Below are 22,173 nucleotides of genomic sequence, written 5' to 3'. Positions count from 1 at the left end.
AAGCATATATCATAGACTAAAAACATATAGCTTAGAAAACAACACTAAAAAACATATGACACATTAATAATCACACATTTCAAAAGCAGTTCTGAAAAGATGTCTTTTGATTATAGATTTGAACATGGACAGATCTGTGCAGTCTCGGTTGTGTTTGAGGAGAGAGTTCCAGAGGAAGGGAGCAGCGGCTCTGTTGCCCCAGGTCCATTGACTGGTCCTGAGTGGCTGAGACAGGAGGTTGGCATCAAAGGAGCAAAGGCCGTGGGAGGGAGTGTGGTGGTGGAGCAGGTTGGTAAGGTAAGAGAGGGCCTGGTTATGGAGGGCTTTGTGAGTGAGGAGAAGGACTTTGAATTGGATCTGTTATGGGACAGGAAGACAGTGGACGTCGTGGAGAACAGGAGTGATGTGGTCACAGGATTGGGAGTGGGTGAATGGCCGAGTTCGGCATGTACTGGAGTTCATTTAGGACTCTGGATGTTCTTTCTCAATTCTGGATGTTGTGAAAGCATGGATCAAAGTTTTGGCAGCAGAGAGGGAGAGTGATAGGTGGATCTACGTTCTTTAGGTGGAAAAAGGCAGTCCATAATTTAATTTCAGTGAGGCAGTTGGTAAGGATGGAGTGAGTTGCAGTGGTGATGGATTTAGTGGAGATGTAGAGCTTCATTTGCATAGCTGTGGAAGTGGAGACCATGATGATGTATGATGTTACCAAGGGGGAGCAATTAGAGGATGAACAGAAGAGGACCAAGCACCGAACCCTGGGGGATGCCTTGGGACAAAGAAGCGGTGGAGGAGGTACCGTTTTTGATGTTGATGAACTGTTGTCTGTTAGTGAGATAAGACTTTAGCCAGGAAAGGGCAGTACCAGTAATGTTAAGGGAGGATTCAAGACAGGAGAGAAGAATGGTGTGGTTAATTGTGTCAAAGGCTGCAGTGAGGTTGAGTAGGATGAGAATGCTGTGTGACCAGAGTCTGAGGAGAGGAGGAGGTCTTTGAGGAGGACTGGATTGAAATGGTTCGAACAAGTCGTTGGAAATGAGTTAGGCTTTGAGTTGGGAGGTGATGTTCCAGTATTTTTGACAGAAAGGGGAGATTGGAGATGGGCTGGAAATTGCTCAAGATATCCAGATGTTTTAAGGATGGGGGTGACAGCAGCCAAATTGAGAGTTTGGGTGACTGAACCAGAGCTAAAGGAGGAGTTATTTATTTCTGTAATGATGACTGAGGAGATAGTGTGGAGGCAGTCCTTGACAAGATTGGATGGGATGGGACCCACAACACAAGTGGAGATTCTCATTCCTGCCATTAAGTTGGACAGCTCCATTGGAGACACAGGGGAAACAAAGACAGGGGCTGGGTGGTATGGGGGGAAGGCAGGTGGGGAGGTGAAGAGGGCAGAGGGGCTGGTCAAGTTGCTGTAGATGAAGTAAATAATTTTGAATGAAGGACTTAAACTTGTATTGGAGTTTTTTTACATGGTTGTATTGGTCCTTTAAACAATCATCTTCCACCTGTCCATTGGATGAGCTTTTATTTTTAATGAGTGACTTTGATTCTCGTCCATTATATTTTCTATCTACACAAATTCATCGGATGTCGTTCATGGGTTGGTCCTGTAGATTATATATACGCGGTGTATGTCATGTATGTATCCATGACTGTATGTATCCATGACTGTATGTCTGGATGAGCAGCTGAAAGCTATGAGAAAACTGAGCTAGACCTTTATTTTGAATTCTTCAATACCGGATGTTTTTCTACGTCACTGTTGCATTTCTGCTGACTGCTGCAGTAGCTCCGCACAGTCACGCGTGGACCCTGTTTTTCCTTTGATTTGGTTTCCTCACTTAGTGATTCTTGAGGTGAAATGCCCTGCTGAACACGAGCATGTACCGGCCCGGTAAACCTGCACATGGACCTCCGCCGTTTGGGCCTCCTCCTCCCCATGGCCCTCCTTTCAGACTCGGGGGGCCCTGTGGTGTTCCTCCACCTGGACACTTGCCCCCACCTGGACCTTGCGGACCATTTTTGGCTTCAGCACCGGATAGCCATTTTCTCCACAACAGGCCACCAAGAGGACATTTCATCCGTGTAAGTTACGTACCGGACTGGCTAATAAAGTTAGCTTAGCTCGGTACATTGCATGATTTAGATACTAGGTTAATGCTAAGCAGAGTAAACTCAACAGACCAGCGTGAGAGGTAGCTAGTTATTCACTAATGATAATGATAATATAATAAGGCATATTAGATTTGATGACACGTGCCAAGTAAGTTAGTCGATCTTTGATCTAATAACGTTAGATATCTAGCGTTAGGCATAACACTTTCCAACCTTACGCTTGATAATTTGTGTTGGTATATGATCCCCTTACTTCATAATAACAATCAGGCAAGGCCTCACAAACAATCCGCTTACAAATCCAGGTGTGTCTGAATCTTCAGGTCCTCTGCTGAAATAGGAGTGTAATGTGTGCAAAACAGACTTTGATGAAACATTTAAGACCTGCCTTGTTTAAGCAAAACCATGCTTTTATCCCAGCCTGATTTGCTTTGCCATTATGTGGCTTTCCTTTTGTGTGCATCATTTAGATAATAATTTGCTTTCCACTTTGTATGGCACATTAGCAAGTTTCACTGTTTTAGAACTATATAGTTATATCAATATGAAATGCTAATAATTACTAGATATTATTCTCAGTAATTACTTGTTTATTTAAAGTGGGTATTATATATATATATATATATATATATATATATATATATATAAGTGCTAACCAAGTGGCCATATTCACAAATTGCATGTAATGGTACTCAAATATGATAATATACATATTGTTTTAAGAACATGTTATGTTTAAGTATTGTCTTAAACATAATTGCACTTAATTATTATGTTGTTGATGTTCTGATATAGTTATTTTGTCCACAATCCTGAACAGAGACCTTTTTAATATTGCCAATACCAAAGCTAAACCAATACTTATGTTTACCTAAATGACACAGAATCTCAGTGGGCTAGCTGTAGACGCTCGTAGTTTCAGTTTCATTTTCATTTTCTTCCTCTGCATTTCGCCTTTTCATTCAATCACGCTACATCCAACTAATGCAACAGTAAGGATTAGGGTTAATCACATATGGACTCCACACAATATCTGGAGAATCAGGTCTGGACATCTTCCAGAGTTTCCCTTTCACACATGTAGCACTCAGCAGGAGATTGTCCGTGTCAGATGCATTGTAACCTACTGGAAATACTCCAATTGGTTTAAGCAAGGGGTGCAGAAGGCATGACATGATGCAAAAAGTTCACTGCAGTTGCAATTCAGCATTTTTAAGCTTTTCATCAGAAGAATTTTCATGAAAAATCACAGGAAGTCCATCATTTTTAAATTCCTCATGGGTGTAATTTGCATGATCTACCTGGTTCCTCAGATGTGGTGGAAATGCAAACAGGACTGCACTGTAGGGACTTTAAAGTTCCAAGTTTAGTCCCTGAGATTAGTTCCTCTGGGCACAAAGTACCTGGAACTTTTGGTGGAAAGGGGGCTCATGATTGCATTGGCTCCCATGATTTCATGGCTCACATTAACACTATGTCCACTCTAAGCCGGCTTAATTTGTAAACGCATCTTTTTCTCTCTGTTTTGGCCATCTTTCCAGACTAAAACAGCATTTCTCCACCAAAAAGGGAGCTATTCCAAAACTGCCTCCAGAATGTGTAAATCAGAAAAGGACGGCTTGTCATAGTGTGTACCGAGAAAACAGAGCTTTGTAGAAACACTGTCATATTGCTGACAAAACAGATGGTGGGAGTAGTGTAGCATTTCATTGAAAGAGGACGAAGAAGAAACACAACAACATTAACAACAATGATGGACGGCTTGAAGCAAGTGTTGTTTTCTTTATTGGTACTTTGACCGCTTGATTAGAGTTAAACATAGTTGTAATTTGTTTGTGATAAACAAAATGTCAGGAAGCCACTGTTGAATGGAAATAGTATATCATTTTCTTCTTTGCTTATTTTCTGTGGCTGACTCGCTCATCTATCCTCCATGCATATTTTGGTGATTTAATGTGGATGGAGGTATTGCCGAAACAAGCTGAAACTCCTGCTGTGGACGCATGTCGTTTTTGCACGAAAACAGCATTTTAGAATTTAGCCAGCTGATATAGATGTAGTCTAAGATTTTTCATTCCTGGCAGTAGGCTTGGGCAGTATCAAGATATAACAGTATATACCAGTGTATTTAGAAATCCTGAAGGTATGATTTTCAATACTGTCAAACATACAGACACTCCTCTTTCTATTAAGCTGACAAGGAGATGCTGTATTAAAGTGATGTACTGTAGTGTGCCCCCAGAGGTCAGTCTCCACTAGTGGAGCAGGCAGCTGAGCTGACAAAGATGGCGACTGCGAGTGGCATGGAATTGATAAATGCAATATTGCAATACCACACAAGCAACCGCCAAAACCGCTATGTTCATGTTTTTTGTTCTTTTTTTCATGAGGCTAGGCCCCTCTTGTTTTACACTTACAATGCATGTGTGTTGAATGTTAGGTAGCTCCAGAGGATCCCGCCTGCCGCACACAGCGTCTCATGTGCTGAGTTCTCGCTTGTGGAGCTCCATTGAGCCTCGCGCAGCTAGCATCCACGCTAAAGAGCTAAAAAAAAAAAAAAGCTAAGTCAAAGAGCCGGGCTCCAGGTGCACCAGGGGTCAGGGTGAACAGAGGGGTGAGCTGACTAGGAGTCGGTGCTGATGCTTGGTATCAATCAATCAATTTTTATTTATATAGCGCCAAATCACAACAAAAGTCATCTCAGGGCACTTTTCACATAAAGTCAAGACCGTACTCTTTAATTTACAGAGACCCAACAATTCCCCAGCACTTGGTGACAGCGGTAAGGAAAAACTCCCCTTTAACGGGTAGAAACCTCAAGCAGAACCCAGCTCTTGCTGGGCGGCCATCTGCTTTGACTGGTTGGGTTGAGAGAGAGAAAGAAAGAGGGAAAGGGGGAGGAGGGGGCGGGGGACAATGAAAAACATACCTGTATGCATACTTTGTCTTGGTTATATGTTTAAACTCTCCTGGGTCGCTGCACAGCCGAGCAGGCTGCCATTTAACCTGCAAGGTAAAGTAGTTTTCCACAAATCATACAGCCTAAAGGTGCGTCCAGCCAGAGTCCAGATGGGCCATAACTATTTAAACCCAGCAAGACTTGTAGGCTAATTGCATATTAGACACACAGCGTTGTAAGCAAGACAATGTCATACATGCTACAATGACTATCTATCACTAGCGCAGCTCAGCTTTTACTTTTTTTTTTTTTTTTTTTTTAAACACAAATACCATTGTATACCGCATACCCCAGTGAAATGTAAGGAAGGTATGAAAAAAAACACTGCCCAAGCCTACCTGGCAGCATGCAGATTAAGAAAATTTTTGAATGGCATTATGCAGAAAACCACACATTACTGACTCAAAATACAACCCAACCTTGTATGATAAGAATCCAGGGTATTGTCAAGATTGGTTCTTTTACGAGTAATTTTATATGTTTTGGTGTAACTTTCGGTCATGCTGTAGTCTCTCCTCTCTCGCACACACACACACACACAGTGAACCAGGTGAAGTAAGGAAAAAAGTTTTACTCAAGCTGATGACAACTGCGCTAGTTACTATAAGTACAGTAAAACCTTTGCGAGTAAAAAGCCAATAAGAGTACTTCATCAAACCAGCTGTTCAACAAGCATATAGAAAACCAGTATTGTCAACTGCTTTGCCCATTGTCGGGTCATTCCATGTCCAATCAGACAGAATCCAGGAAAGTGGTTGCAGCACCATCTCAGATTCAGTTTCTGTCAGTCTATATGATGTGTGGGTCTTAAAACTAAGGCCTGTAAAATATTTTTGTTCAATTCCAATGTTTTTATATTTTTTTGGCTCTTGATATTTTTTATACTCTCAAAAAACCTGGGAAGCCATGTTTGGGCATTAATATCTTGAAAAATATTATTCCTAGCCTTACCAAACTTTGTAGGATGGACGACAAATGTTTTCAGTATGACTGAACCATTAAAACTTTGTACTGCATGCCTATTGATTTTCTATAAGGCCCAAGATTTGGAAAAAAGAACAAAATTCCCAAACAATAGTGATATTGAGGTTACTATAACCCCTTTTTTCACCCATATGGTATTAATCATTATTTTTTCTTCAAATACAATCTTTAATTCATTTTGTGCCAATATTTGAGTAAAAGGCTATTAATGATTTTAGCATACAGAACATGTTTATCTTCCATCCTATAAAGTTTGGTGAGGCTAGGAACAATACTTGTCAAGATGCTAATGCCCAAACATGGCTTCCCAGATAAGGCGTCTTTGAAGATATAAATAAGAAATGATATCAAGGGCTGAAAAAATTTGAAAACCTAGGATATGAACAGAAATATTTTACAGGCCTTGGTTTTGAGTGTGAACAAAATCTGAGACGGTGCTTATCTGATTTGACATGGAGTGACCCAGTCTCCCATCCACCGCCAGTATGTTTTGCACAACCACAGTGCGGTAGTTAAGCTAATTGGGAATTGTAGCTAGCTAAAATGAAAGCTGTCTGTATGTAGCCTTAAGTGTTTAGCTTAGTTTGTAACATATCTTAAAATTTGGCAAATTCTTGTAAACTAAGCTACTGGCTGAGACAAACCTGCCTCATTCTTCCTAAACTTCACACAGTATTTTGATGTCAGAAATATTATTTATTTTATTGACATTTTAGATAAGTTTCCAGTGAGATGTTATTGATTTTATATAGCAATTTTGCTGCTCTAAACATTCCTGTTGCTGCTCTAGAAACAATATTATATTGAAAATATAAATTCTAATCCTGTTCTGAATTGTTTTTTTAAATAATTTTAAAAAAACAACAATTCTTTAATAAAGAAAAAGAACCATTAAGAGTATCGATAAAGAACCGGGCCGATAAGGAGTATCGATAATAGTAGTACTATCAATAAATTGATATCCATCCCCAGTTGTGCTACATTGCTGGATATAGGCCAATTATGATGACTGAAGGCACACACAAGTAGAGAACACTTACTGTGTTTGCTGAATTTTACATACTACAAAGCCTAAGCAGCTACAACAAAGCCTCTGGTTTTCCTGACAATCATACCACAGCAATCATTTCAATTTCATGACGGCATGTTCGAATTTGTCAGCACGGTATGGATCTGCAACTTACCTTGACATGCATGCTTTACATCACAATGGGTAAGTCAACAAAAACAATATCTGTTCCTTTTCAAAGAAAAATATCAGCCAAGGATGTTTGTCAGCTTGTCAGTATAGCCTTGCAACCACATATTACGTAGGGAAGGTAAGGAGCAATTGACAGCTAAAAGAAGAACTTTAAAAAAAAAAAAAAAAGACTTCTTAATTGTACTAACTTAGGTTGTTAGGTTATTATTTGATGCATTATTATTTTGAATGGCTTTGTTTCCATTTTGTGTTATTTTGTAGAAATTCCGATATGGTAATACATATTTTTATTAAATTAATATCAATAATGTTTAACAGGTATTGTCCTATACATTTTTTCCCATATTTTACAGTGAAAAAATGAAAAGAGGGACAATCGACAGAGCAATTGGACCATGCAGAAAGATATTTGCAGCATCCTTCTATAACTGGAAAAAGGAGGATAGAACTAGCAAGTGCACTGAACTACTACTGATCTACTGTGGCCTGGATTTTACCTCATTTGTCACTTGGACAAGCCTCTGCCAAATGAAGAAATGTGACAAATGTTCATCTAGTGATGTAAAAGTACGAGGTATCTCCAAAAGGAAACATTTTACCTCCCACCACTGTCTAAAAGGAATTAGTAAATAGAATAACAACTTATATTCTTTATTTTTATTTGTTCATAAAGCTTCTTGTATTAATTCAATTTCCATTTGATTGATTTTACTGTTCTTTTTGTACATCATTAAGTACAAATTGACAATTCCCTAACTTTGCTTGGAAATGATCACACACTTGGTTTACACATGTCCGTTCATACGCGGTGTATGTGTAGGTGTACTGTATGTGACCTGAAGCCTGTTGGTTGTTGTTTAACTCATTTCAAGCAGAGTTATATGTGGAGGATCCAGAACGGACAATGAAGACCAAAACTACTTGTGGAAGTCAAAAAAGCAGCGAAGAAAAGGGAACATCATCGCTTTCAAAGCAGCATTCAAAAATGGACCGCTGTTTTGTGATTCAGACATGGACATGGAGATGAATCCATTTGATTTGTGGCTACTAGTCTATTTTGTTCTACCCATGTGAAAAAAACTTCAGTTTATACTGAGTGATACTTCCTTTTTGAAGTTATGCTTAAGATCAACAGAGGAAATGGTTGTGGATTTAAAATCTCGATGCAATTTTAGTTTAGTTTTACAAAAGCCAAAAGTGTCATCCCAGTTATTTTTCTGCTAATTTTAGCCATGCTAATGGCATGACTCTAAAGGCCTGGTTACACCAGAAAGTTGCATGGCAAAATTTATTTGCACGTCTTTGCAAAATATGTAGTTCTTGGAGTTTGATGTAGCCATTTGGAAACATGTGAGCGCTAGTCAGTCAAAATAGCTCTCTGAGCTTCTTTTCACTGGACTGTTTACTCCCCAGTCATTTTATTTTCAGTATTGTACTATATTTTTTTTATTGAATGAAATGATTTAATAGCATTATTGAAGAGGGGGGAAAAGTTCTTCAAGCTAGTGAGCTTGCTTACTTTCTTCTAATAAGCTCTAGCTTCCTACATTTTGGACTCTGGCTCTCAAAGGTCTGCACTGTCAAGACAACATGATATTGATCAATGTTGCAGATTTGTTTAACTTTAAAGTTGGTGCAAAACATTTGCACAGATTTCCTTTACCACTGTGAGTGAATCCACCAATCAGTGATTTCACTGGAATTAATTGATTTCAGTGCAGAATTTTGCTGAATTAAATGCTGGTGTGACTGGGCCTTAAGGATGCTTATGTTGGTCTCTTAGTAAACACTTCTATCTAAAAAAATGCTTTATAATCAATGTTTATAATCCATGTAACTCTTTGACATCTTGTTAAAATATGAACTTTAACAGTGCTTTGAAAAAGTTTCTACACTTCAGTTTTGCATGTCATTTGCTGAGCATGAGTTCATTTGAAAACCCCCAGAATTCTTTGAGATATCAATACTTTTTGTTGGGTAAAAGGCACAATTTTGACATTTGCTACTGTAAATGTTTAAAACCAGCTTCTACAAGCTAGAGGAGATCTGAGAAGGATGAAATAAGGGTTTTATGTATTGCAAAGCTACTTATAACATATTTCATATGTATACTACTGTATTATATATAGTGTATATATACACTATGTATTGCCCAATAATAATGTATTTCTGTTGCTGTGTTTTGTTTTATTTCACAAAGGGAACACAACAGCCTTGGTACAAAATATAAGTTTCAAGAAAACCTGTTTAAGATGGTCCATTTTGTCTTACTGCAGTCCCTGGTCGCACTACTGGTAGCACGCTACATTATGTATGAAGGAAGGTAGATGCACACTCGTAGCCACGATGCAACAATATTTTAAGTTACCAACATTTCAACATGAGTACCCTGAAGAAGGCTGTCATGTTGAAACATTGGTAACTTATTTAACTATTCTTGCATTGTGGCTATAAGTGTGTATCTGCCTTCCTTCACACTTGTACTTTCATCGTGGTCATCACCTCTCCAACAATGGTGTGCGTTCCTCCTCTCTCCCAACATGCCATATTATACCACTAACAAATACTGCCACCAATGGAAATACATGCTGTGTCGAGCGGCAAAAAGGGCATAGACAAGTGATGTTTTTACATTTTGTATTTTGTCAGAATGTAAAAATGTGACATGTTGACTCAGAAGTACAATTTAGGTGAGTGAGTGAAATCCCTCATCCTAAATTGTATCTCAAAACCTTTGACTATTCTAACTCCATGATTCCTCTTCTGAAACAACATTGAGAGATGCTTTCAACTTGTTTTCACTTGACAAGAATGTGGCAGAAAAACGTGGTATATGAGCCGTGAGAAACTCCCGTAGGTTGATCAGTGTTATCTTAACACTGTAAGGGCTAATTAATGCTAAAAGATAAACCGACTTGGAAAAAACATGGCTGAAAATATAAACCAAATTACAGAACATACACTCAATACTTTCATTAGGACTATATGTTTGCATATAATTGGTATTGGTAAAATCCTTAAAATTAATCTCCTTCAAACTCATTACAAATTCCAGATTCTTTGCATATGCAAATATATTTCATTTCAGAAGTTTAACTGTTGGAAACAAGATGTCTCTTCACTGTAAAGTCCATTCTCAGTGTATGTGCACTGGAGGCTTCAAGTTTCCACATCACACTTGTGTAATTTAAATATTAGACCAGGATTGGCCTCCAAACTATTTGTGATGTCACAAATCCTGCTCATAGGCCCATCCCTTAAAATAAGATTTTCAGTGAGCACAGAGATACTTTTCATTTTAAACTGATGAATGTGAAAACAGCCTTGCAGTGTCAAACTCCGCACATACATTGTCTGCACAGTGAAGCTCAAACATTCAACTGCAGGAACAAGAAGAAAAAAAAAATTTTCGTTGGAAGGGGACTTTAAGAAATCCTGATTCAATTTCAAGTACACCAGTGCTGACTAGCATTTTCAATCTGTTGAACATGCTAATTGTGGCAAGATGCACTTGGTTGACAGTGTGATGCGATATGACTCCTTGGGAAATTGTGACACGTACTGGACATTGTCTGTGTTGTAACCACATTGTCTGTGTTGATTTACAAATGATCATTTACAAATGATCATTTGTAAATCAAATTTATACATTTGAGTTTTTTGGGAGCCCCTTTTTAATATATTTAGCAACTTGAACACTTGGAGTAAAAGATCTATAAATATGCTATTGCAGGTCTGTCTTGTGAAGCTGTATAACATGAATTCTGAATACTCTCAGCCCCACTGTAGCAGCTTCTCCATAGACCGTAGTACCATGATTGCTTTGGGAGGCAACCAGCAGATTGTCCCTCCTGTAGAACCACTGCGCCATCAGGTCCCACAGTGGAATCCCACTCCTGTGGAACATCATCCACCAGACAACAGGTAAATGTGTCAATGTGTTAATTAAATGTTTTGGATAAATCTGGCTTGGCACAGTTGCAATGATGTACTTTTTGTTTTTGCTGGTGTTTGGAACACATACACACTAATTTTCAGTGACCGAGCTGGCGAGGAATTCCTGAGATGTATTGCTGCTAACAAGCCTCTCCCAGACTATCTGAAAGGGAACATGGCATACAACCTGGCTGATGCATTTAAGTCAGCTAATGTCCTGAAGGAAGCAGTCAAATCAGACCCTGAGTTCCAGAAACATCTGACCAAGAGCAAAAGTCGCAGCAGAAGTCGTGGCAGAAGTCGCGGAAGAAGTCGTGGCAGAAGCCGTGCCAAATCTCGAGCCAAGAGCCGTGCACGGAGCAAGAGCCGAGCGCGCAGCCGAAGCAGAGGAAGGAGCAAAAGCCGTGCTGGCAGCAAAAGTCGAGGTAGAAGTAAAAGCAGGGCTCGCAGTAGGAGTTGGAGCCAGAGCCAAAGCAAGAAAGGTCACACACGGAGCAAAAGCCGGGTCAGGAGGTCAAAGTCACGAAGTAGCAGTAATGAGAAAAGCTACGCCAAAGACAGAAAGAGAAAGAGGAGCCCCAGCAACAGCTGCAGTAGCAGCAATGCTAGCTGCAGTAATAATCTGACAGGCAGTAGTCTGTTAGAGGGACTGAAGCTGGTCATGAACAGCAAAGAATTGGAAGACAGGTTGCCCACCCTCAAAGATGCCATCCTCACTATTCAGGTAGTGCTCATCATACATTTTACATAATGTCTCATTTCAGTGGATATTTGAGTAAATCTAATCTGAAGTAAATCTAACTTTTATTATTATAGATAGTCTTTTGGGTAACTTTATACTTAAGTCACATGTATTTTCACAATACAAATCCAATACAGGAATTCAGTTTGAAGTAGAAAGAGCAGTATCAACCACATCGACCAGCAGCTTGCCTTTTAAGTATGCTGCGTGCCAAAAACTCACAGGAAGAAAACAAATCTGCACAGCTACATTTACAAACAATTAGCACGTTTAAACCAATAGAAGTGGAGATTCAGATAATTCAATTCAATTCAATTTTATATATAACGCCAAATCATGACAAAGTCATCTCGGGGCACTTTTCACATAGAGCTGGTCAAGACCATACTCTCAGAGACCCAACATTCCCCCATGAGCAAGCACTTGTTGACAGCAAGGGACAAGCAAGGAAAAACTCCCCTTTAACGGGAAGAAACCTCAAGCAGAACCGGACTCTAGATTGGCAGCCATCTGTCTTGACTGGTTGGGTTGAGAGATAAAGAGGTAGGGGGAGACTTTGTTCAACTGTAATAAAACGATACCATAGTATATAGATAAACACACAAATTTTGATAGCTGTGATTTCGGTATACAGAAATTCGTGACCAGTCAAATTCTGTAACACTAGAGGATCAACTACAGAATATGAAAAAGTGTCAACTGAATATTATAAGGTGAGCTTTACAAACAGACCTATACACCAGAGCTTGTGCTATCACATCTATCAAAATATTTGTTTCTAATATCTGAATAAATAGGGTCCCACTTTTTGGTTAAAAGCTATCAACATTTGTGACCTTCACTAAATACTATCCTATCAAAACTGCAATGTATGATATTCAGGTCACAGAATGAAATGGGTCACTGAATACAGTGTAACACCACAAAGCCAGCATGGATGCATTTCAGATGCATGACTGTATTCATGAAGCATCTGGTACTGGTTTAGCTGCTCCTGAAGGAACACGGTGATCCTGCCGGTGTGTGCTCTGCACCTAACAATCCTCAGGACTTTAGATACCTGCGCAGTGTTTACATATTAATAATAAAAATAACCTCCACATTACTCAGTGATATTAATATATTTCAGTGTCTCAAGCCAAGAAGGGAATAATATAAAATTAAAATGGTAACACCATCATGCCAATTGATAACCATAATTACAAGAAAACAATCTCCATAATTAGGAGATACCTCTATTATAATTATGAGAACCTGATCTAGTAGTTATGTGATAATTTTCTCCTAAAGGCCTCCTTTTTCTTTGGTGATGCAGTGGGCTTCTGTCAAATGCTGATCTGTTTTTATAAAGAATTTAAATATTATATTAAATTACCACGTTTTCAGGGGAATTTGGCTAAGGTAGATACTGCTAAACCAGATCTGAACTTAATTACTCCCCCAAAAATTCTTGATTTTGTTTTTTTGTTTTTTCTATATAATACCATATTTCAAATAATTCTGATAGCATAAATTGATGTTTGTAGAAAAATCAGATCAGTAACTTTAAAGTTGTATGCCACAGAAAGATTAAACTGCTGGTTTGTCTTCGAGTGTAGCTCAGAGGCAGCTTTTTACTCGTTAGTAGTAGAGTTGTGTTTCCTCGTGTATGCCCACATATTATATTTGAATTATGCACAGTGTTCCCTCACCACCTACTATAGAAACTCTACATAGTAAAGCATTTCTAAAACATGAATACATTGAGTGGCTGTAACTACAAAAATGTCAGAAGATGATATATTTCTTAATGTTCATCTACAAAATTAATCTTCAGATTTAACAATTCAAGGATTTGACAAATTAATAAGTATTGCACCCGTGAACGATTTAATTGTCAGCTAACTGAGAGTGCCACAAACTGTGAACACTTAAATGCATGGGTGAACTCTGACAGTTAAAGCTTTTTCACTCATACAATGTCACTTAGCTGTAGCTCATTGTTCCCCCCAAAGGTATCAGTAGTGATGCAAGAAAAGAAAGTGAAGGGGGTACCATCTGTTAAGAATGTCATTATTTTGATCTCCTCTCTCCAGGCGTCTGATGAAAGCAAAAAAGTGGAGTATGTGTCTGAGGAGCAACATGACAGTCAGGAGAATTCAACATCGTTGGAAAATGACAGTATGCTCCTTCCCCATGACAGAGTAGGCAGTGACTTCTCTTGGCTCCAGGTGCAAAGTCAGGAAGACACTGTGGTCAGGAAAACTGCCGAGTTTGATGACGAAGAGTCGTTCTTGTATGGGAATGAAGACACTGGAGAAAAACAATCCAATACTGCACTTTTTGCAGCGTATTCCCAGATTGGAGAACACGTCAAACCGCAGCATAACAAAATGGAGAGTTGTGCTCTTGACAGTCAGCATCATCAGAATAAGTCCATATTCAGTAACTGTGGGGATCTGCTTGATTCGAAGCAACCCCTTCAAATCAGTTCCTCAGGCTTAGCCTCTGCTAATCTGGACAGTAGTGAGTGTGAGAAGATAAAAAACATATTGAAAAGTCTAGGCACAGTGGACATCCGTGAGATAATGGGGAAGATGCAGGGGCAGAAGGAGGGGAAGCATTTGTCTCCTGCACAACCTCCTGGTCCAGACCCAGCAGTAGCAGCCGTGGGATTGCCAGCACTGAGTAACCCCAATGTACGGCAAGCTTTGGAGTCTCTACAGTCACTCATCAAAGGTATAAATCTTGTATTGAATGAAAAATTCAAATTCCTTATTCAACTTGCCAGATACAAAATGTTTTATATTTTATATTCACTATTTTGTTGATTTGTTTCTTCATGGTGACCAACCTCTGGTTTTATCAGAAGTTTGAACAGAATCTATTTCAAATATGTCCAGTTACAAATCTTTTGATAGGCACAATGAGGTTCTTTTGTTGTTGCTGTTGTTGTTTTCATATTAAAACAATTATTACTGTAGTTTATGCCAAGTTACTTGAAAATTCAGTATTTTTGCAGTTGTCAACAAATTGCACAAAAAGACTAAAATCATTTATGAATTGATCCCGTCTGTCCTGGATAACATTGAACACAGCCAATGATTATTTTGTGTCTAACCCCCACACACCGTTGTCCTGCCATAAATACTCAATTTGCAAGAAACATTATCCTGCAGCTCAATATAGTCTCCAACAAATGCGCACTATGTCCGTCTGTTCAAGTGACGTCTGATAAAAACTACAGTGCCCGGCTGTTTTTTCTTTTAAATCAAACCATGTATTTGTGACCTGCAGTGTTTCCCCATGCGCTGCTGCACAATTATGAGAAATTATGAAAATTATGCCAAAGTTCACACAATCATTAATGTCAGTGGGCTACTAATGATTTTCATTGCAATTGTTTTGAGTCATCAACTAGTGCTTCAAATCCCAGAATCCTCCCTCTCCTCATTCTTCAAAGGACATCTATGTGAAAGGTACTGTTATAAGAGTAGTGTAGCTCCTTTAAAGAATAGGGCAGTGTATAATGTGTGTGTGTGTGTGTAGCAAGTGTGTGGTTGAGTGAGTGTGAAGGTGGAAAGACATCGCCACCACAGCGCGTCAAGTGCTGTCCCTAGCACCAATAGGAAACATTATGCTGCAGCACCTCAATATAGTACCGTACTGACCCGAATATGAGATGACCCTTGTTATAAGACCACCCCCCTTTCTTCAAGACTCCTTTTTGGAAAAAGACTCACAACTTGGATTAAATAACTCTAATTTGCTTTTTACTCACAAAACTTTTATTGCACTTACAGTAATGTAACGAGTGTAGTTAGTTGTCGTCAATTTGAGTGCTTCACCTTGTTCTGTGGAGCACACGCGCACACACGCACACACACACTCACACACACACAGACAGAGTGTTCAGCCTTGCCCACTGTGAAACAGAGGAGAGGAGAGAGACTCAGCGCAACCATAAATGACACAGCAAAACGCAGTAGAGACTATGTTTATTTATGCTATTTACCTAATTTATGTGCACTCATTTAATTTCAGCTCAGTGTGAGACTCTGTGGTTGCGCTGAGTTTCTCTCCTCTCCTCTGTTTCACCACAGGCAGGGCTGCACCTCCATACACGTATGAAGTTCAGTGGAGCAGAGGAGAGACAGTGAAGTAGTCGAGTCGACAACAACATCCGTTACGTTACTGTACTCAGTTGTTGGTTGACTTGGCCTACTTTTGAGCCACTTTGTTTGAGATGATCACTGTGTCTCTCCATCTTTCAGGCCCCTGGCACCGTAGGCTAGTTGTGATGGATGGTAGCTCGCCTCAGTCAGGAGGGGAACACTTGTTTTACAGATTTTTGGCACCATCTGTTGTTTTGAATGTATATTGACAGTTAAAAATCTAGACCTAAAATATAAGATGATCCCCCTTTTTTCAGACATATTTCCTGGAAAAAAAACTCTGTTAGTTAGGTACATTAGTTATTTGGCTGTAACTCCAGTTCTATGAGTACAGCATGGGACATCAAAATGCCATGGGTGAGGTGCCTATTGTAGTTGTTGATTTCTGATTAATAACTTGAAAAAATGATAACCTGAGCAGTGAGATTATGTTTTGAAAGCAGCAGATCAATCAACAATTAATTCATTTTTGGCTTGTAGATACAGGCACAGGTGAAATAGTTAAAACTACAGTGAAGTATTGAAGTACAAAACAGCTTTTTCTCTGGGAAAAAATGCATTTTTTCAGGGGGAGCAAAGCTGGAAATAGGTCAGTGGTATGAAGTGTGCCTAACCGCCACTAGAGGAGGGGTTGTACATAGAAAATATTTGGGGTGGCTGTTTTGACCTGCATCTTTCGGCAGTGGTGAGTTTTGGCCTTAAAAGAGCAAGCGTTAGAAAAGTGACGGGAAATACAAGTGGGGCAGAGGAAAAGGTTAGCAGGAAGTTGTCAGTCTGGCAGTAAATGTACAGTACAGACTACAGTGTGTCAGTAAATAAATGCTGCAGTTTCTCAAGACCAAGAAAAGTCTTGTCTGTTGTTTCCCCAACCACTGAAAAAGTAAAGGGTGTTAGCCCCGAAGTGAGCGACAGTGGGTTAGCCTAACCTGACCAGGCTCACTTAAGGTAGACTGATCTTTAAGGTGGACCAACTATTCTCATTTTAGTGTCAATCTCATCCACTCCTAAACAGAGAATTAAGAAATGTCAGGCTGCCGAGTCTTTCGAGTTTTGCTCGGTTTTGTATTTGCAAATGGCTTGGTATAGAGAAGTTGGAAAGGCATGGAAAGTGTGGAGGCAAGGTTAATGTCTAAACTTCTTAAAAGCTGGTCTTTGCTTTGTGTATTTGGGTGTGCACTGATGTGTAAAGTTGATTTTGGATCTGTTTCTCTCTAGTTGTCAAGGATAAGATTTTGTGACTGCTGACCACAAATGTGTACCCAACTGACCTAATATTTTATCTTTGTCTTTATTGAGTAATACCTTTTGTTGTAGAATAAAGGATGATGTTGTTGTCTTTCTTTTTTAAGCAACCAAGGATAAGCGGACAAAAAGCGATGGCAGTGGCACATCTCAGACGTCCTCTGATAAGCACAAGGTAAAGGATTTCCAAGCTGTGTCATTGACTAATCAACATCTGAGTGATAAAGTTGAACACATAAAAGAATTGCAAAAACCCCAGATTTTTGAAATCGTCACTCATGTTTCCCAGGCAGGTGACGATGAGCGCAGCAAGGAGAAAAAAGCCAGAATAAGTAAAATGGAATTTTTAATGAAAGAAATGGAGGGATTGTTGAAACTGGATGGTAAAGTATTTTCCTCTTAAGGCAATCTTAAACTCCCTGTCTTCTTAATTGTCTTACACATTGTATTACACATACTGCATCTGCTTCATTTCTTTTCTTGTCCATTTACAGGATTGAGTTTTCTGACACCAGTGATTGGGTTTTACTGCCAGAAATGTGAGGAGTTCATTGGAGATTTGAATAGTGCTGAAAACCATGCAGCCATCCACTGCCATAGTAACTCTAGCTGTGTGAGTACCTGTATATTTCCTTCTGGAATGCAAAACTGTTCTTACTTTTGCATTTTTCTTGAGTTTGAATCAGTCATTTGAATTAATGTGTCACATGACAATGCTAGCATTCTCTTGTTTAGCAGGTTTAATGTTGACCATGTTTACCATCTTAATTTAGCTTATTGGCATGCTAACATTTGCACTAAACACAAAGTACAGTACATTGAAGTGAAAGATACAATTTACTCAAGTTGACGACAACTAAACTCATTACTGTAGGTGCAACAAAACGGTAGAAAGTAAAAAGCCAATAAGTACTCTGTTCAACAAGCATAAACATGTACAAAAGCAATATTTCCACCGGATTTACCCACAGTGTCCCATCAAACGCCAGTATGTTTTACCCAACCACAGTGCACTGGTTAAGCTAATAACACGAAAGCTGTCTATATGTAGCCCTTTATCTAAGTTTACTACATATCTTAAAGTTTGGCAAGTTCTTGAGACAAACCAGCCCCTATATGTTTTGATTATTTTACTTATGAACAATATCTGTATTAATTGATCAGGACTCTCAGTCCGTTTGTCCATCTCAGCTTGCTGGTTTCACTACCGGCAAGCTAGCTTCCCCACACTTGCTGCAGTGGATGGGGAAATAAAATCAGTGATTTCTTCCCATAGAACCAACATGGAAACTATTTTGGTTCAGTAAATTTCTGTTGTCAGTCAGCCTGGTGAAAGCAGTCTGGCCTGCTGCTATCCTCTCAGCTCCCTAGGAGCTGCTGCTGACAGATGGCTGCTTTTGTGGACAGAGATGCTGAACACAGGTCAGAGTCGGTGTGGATTGAACGAGTAGAACACTGCCACTCACTTTTCGCTTTCTATGTGAATTCCCAGTTAAGTGTAATTCTTGCAGAGAAAATGTGCAGGTTTTGTGTATTCTCAAGGGGTTGGTACTTGGACACGTCATCAGTGATGAACCCAGGGTCATAAGGTGTTTTGGGTCTTTAATCATCATACACCCTCACCCAAGCAACCCAGCTGGGGGTGATCAGTACCCAACCTGTGTCCAAATGGCACACTGCTCCACAGATCCCCCCTCCGAATCCACAGCCACCGCAAGGCGAGGCCTTTTCGGCAGTCCTCTTACTCCAAGGAGTCTGAAAGTTTGCTGCATGAATGGCCAGCAAAACCCCGGTAGTAGTGGTTATGAATAAGACAAATCAACTGATTCAGATTAAAATGTGCACAAAAATTTAGAGCATTTATGCTGCAGTGTCACTTTTAATGCTTCAACTCTGAAAGTGACTTGTTCCTTATTTTATTTTATTTAGTAAGATGTGTGTTTACTTGTGTGCATGTAGGTGAGGGAGCTTGAAAATAGTTTTACCCACAAAGGGGACCCCAGCAGAAAAAATTTGGGAACCACTGTGGTGGGTTAAATTGTATGTCGTGTGTGGATTGTGTACATACGTACACAACATATGGATCCGTGTGTATGACGGTTATTCATAATAAAGGTTGAGGAGCAGGAGAGGGGGTGATAATATGGGAGAAACCCAGGAAAAACAGGAGTGTTGGCAGGTCTGCTTTAGTGTCAAAGGTAATCCAGTGATAGTTGTCTGTACATCCATGAGTACACTGCAAACAGGAACTAATAATAGCTAATTCAGCGTTCTTTTAATGGTGCCAATTCATCAAAATGTAAACCAATGTAGTCTAAAACATGAGGCCAAAGCTAACCCACTGAATCCATTGCAATGTTATACTTCCTGTTTACATCCACCAAAGCATTACAGGAACTGTATTTCCAAATTTGTTCCAATTGAGAACATGATTATCTCCCAAATCGAACAAAGACCAGGAACCAGGACCAAGACCAGAGACAAAATCGTACTATTACTACTATTCGCTTTTTTCAAACAGTGTTTTTATGACATTACTAATACTCTGAATCTTATATTCCTGAAACACTGGCACTCTCCTCTATCGATTTATATACAGATATATGGCCTTTGTTAAAAACCTGCAGACAAAAAATGTAATTATCACAATTTTAAATTGGCCCGAGGGATGACGGTAGATGTGGGTGTTGGTGAGGCGCAGTTGTCTCGGTCTTGTCTGAGGGGGTTCCCAGAATTTGAAAACAGGTTTTCAAAGTCTGACACTGTGGAGCCCCCTTAAACCTAGAAGCGTTCATAGCGTTCCACACAGTTGTACACATGAAAAGTGACAGTAGCTCTGAAAAATGAAAAAGACCCTGAGAGAAAAAGTTCAAACTCTGCCTACTTATACACCTCAACACAACCGGCCAGTCACTGCAAAAAGTGGGTGTGCTTCTCAGTTTGTTTGTCTGTTTCAGAAAGTTACAAAAATTGTCAGATGGATCTCACCCCAATAAGACTGCTAGAAAGGGGGTTTCAGAAGCTGTTAGATGATTCATTCATTTAACACATGCTGAGGCCTTACCGTATGTCCACTTTGTACAAGGACATTGATTCTCTAATAGGCATAAAAGGTATAACACCTTTGATTTCATTAATCATGTTTTTTCTTCTACTCTCTGAAGTTCACACTTTAGGCCCATCACTGATCAGGCCCTAAGAAAAGCAAAATCTGTAGTCCAGCACTTTGAGTGGCTTTGGGGTAGTTTCTTTATCTTCATGCTTCAAAAAATGTTTTTATCTGTCTTTAGGAGAAAGTGCAGATGGACAAGCATCCTGGAGACAGCAAAGGACATTCACGCTATTCTAGCAGCAGCAGTAACCAACACCCACACCCCTCAGAGAGAAGAGATCACAGGGGTTACGGTTCCCATAGAGATTCAGGAGACCACAGGAATCTCGGAGAATACCAACGAAACTGGAGGGATGAGAGAGATCACAGAAGCAATCATGACAATGACCGTCGAAATCTCAGGGCTGGGCAGGAAAACATCTCCTTGAAGGAGGAGATGAGGAGGGAGAGGATGCTCATAACAGTGTCCCGTGGACTGACACCGCCTCCAAACGTCAGGGTCAAGGAGGAGGGGAATAATGAGCTGGCTGTCAGGGGCCATGGTAAACTCAAAGTGGAAGACTCAGACAGCAGGGGCTCCAAGAACAGCAGAGAGGATGGCAAAAAAAAAGATGAAAGCAGTGACAGCAGTGACGATGACAAAGGAAAAACACGTAATGCAAAATCACCTAAAAAGAAAAAGAAGAAGAAGAAGGAGAAAAAGAAGAAGAAGGAGAAGGGGGATAAGTCCTGAGTGTTGTATTATCCTAGTCAGTTTTCATATCCATACCACACAGATCCGTAAGACGATTGTTACTGGCCAAATTTCTGAATGTAAAGTTCAGAGTTTTACAATTACGGTTCTGAGAACCATGTTATTGTTTTCTTTTCTCCTGTTTTTTTGGTGGTGTGATCAGAAGATGGAGGTAGGATCAACAGGTGATTCATCTCCATGTTTAAAGGGACTGTCTGTCTGACAGGTGAGGAAGTGCATTTGTTTACTTTCGACCATACTCAAAAGAGATGTCACATCAGTTTCATCCTTGCGCTTCCAGTACAGAGATTGGTCTGAACTGGAGTTGAACACAAAGACTGGAAGCAGAGGGAGGTTTTGATTTTTTGGAGGTTTAATTTTACTCCTGTGATGGAGCTGTCTCCAGTGTCTGTGCCAACCCAGACTAAATGAGCCCCAGACTGATCATTGAACTGGACACATGTAGATGAAATTGTGATAAATGTTCTCTTTTGGCTGTTGGTATGTTGGCAAACAAGTACATTTTCCAAAATGTCACTGTACTCCTTTTGCTAAGTGGCTACCTAAAATGACAATTAAAAATGACTTAATGAATATGTTGGTGTCATTGCATTGTCTCAAGTATGCCCTTAACTGCCAGTTTCATCTTTTAATTAAATATTTGAGAAAATAAGCAGTGAGTTATTTTTGTCAACACATTCATCTTTGGCTGTACCATTTCTACTGTATGAATATTTTACAAGGACCAACAGCATTGTAGTGTTTAGAAATGCGATGTGTTTCATAGTTGACTCATTCTCTTTCTACTTATCTGCATTTTTATGTGAAATACAAAATGACACACAAGTCCGTCTCCTGTGGTGAAATACAGAATTATGCGTACAATTTAATAAAGTGTTAAAAAGAAAAATACTTTTGAAATTGAAGTGATCATATGAATACGTAATCTCTTTGCAGTTCTGTGGTCACAATCAATTACCAAAAAAGCT

General features: G+C 39.5%; 1 protein-coding gene and 1 long non-coding RNA gene across 2 annotated transcripts; one reads left to right on the top strand and one right to left on the bottom strand.

Moving 5' to 3' along the window:
• The first annotated feature begins 1,759 nt into the window (after positions 1-1,759).
• On the top strand, positions 1,760-21,857 carry si:ch211-195b21.5. Its single transcript, XM_044372605.1, has 8 exons — positions 1,760-2,091; positions 11,044-11,189; positions 11,304-11,925; positions 14,019-14,661; positions 17,447-17,514; positions 17,629-17,722; positions 17,834-17,952; positions 20,630-21,857. The coding sequence occupies exons 1-8, from the start codon at positions 1,888-1,890 to the stop codon at positions 21,182-21,184; spliced, it is 2,451 nt and encodes an 816-aa protein (XP_044228540.1). The 5' UTR covers positions 1,760-1,887; the 3' UTR covers positions 21,185-21,857.
• Positions 10,271-20,288, bottom strand: LOC122996849. The gene is made up of 3 exons (XR_006407089.1): positions 19,404-20,288; positions 12,672-12,675; positions 10,271-10,281 (listed from the first exon to the last, which is right to left on the bottom strand). It is a non-coding gene; the product is annotated as an uncharacterized LOC122996849 (long non-coding RNA).
• Positions 21,858-22,173: the final 316 nt, after the last annotated feature.

The sequence above is a fragment of the Thunnus albacares genome, chromosome 14, assembly GCF_914725855.1.
Source record: "Thunnus albacares chromosome 14, fThuAlb1.1, whole genome shotgun sequence".
NCBI classification, from domain to species: Eukaryota; Metazoa; Chordata; class Actinopteri; order Scombriformes; family Scombridae; genus Thunnus; species Thunnus albacares.
This window is presented reverse-complemented; position numbering and strand designations above follow the sequence as displayed.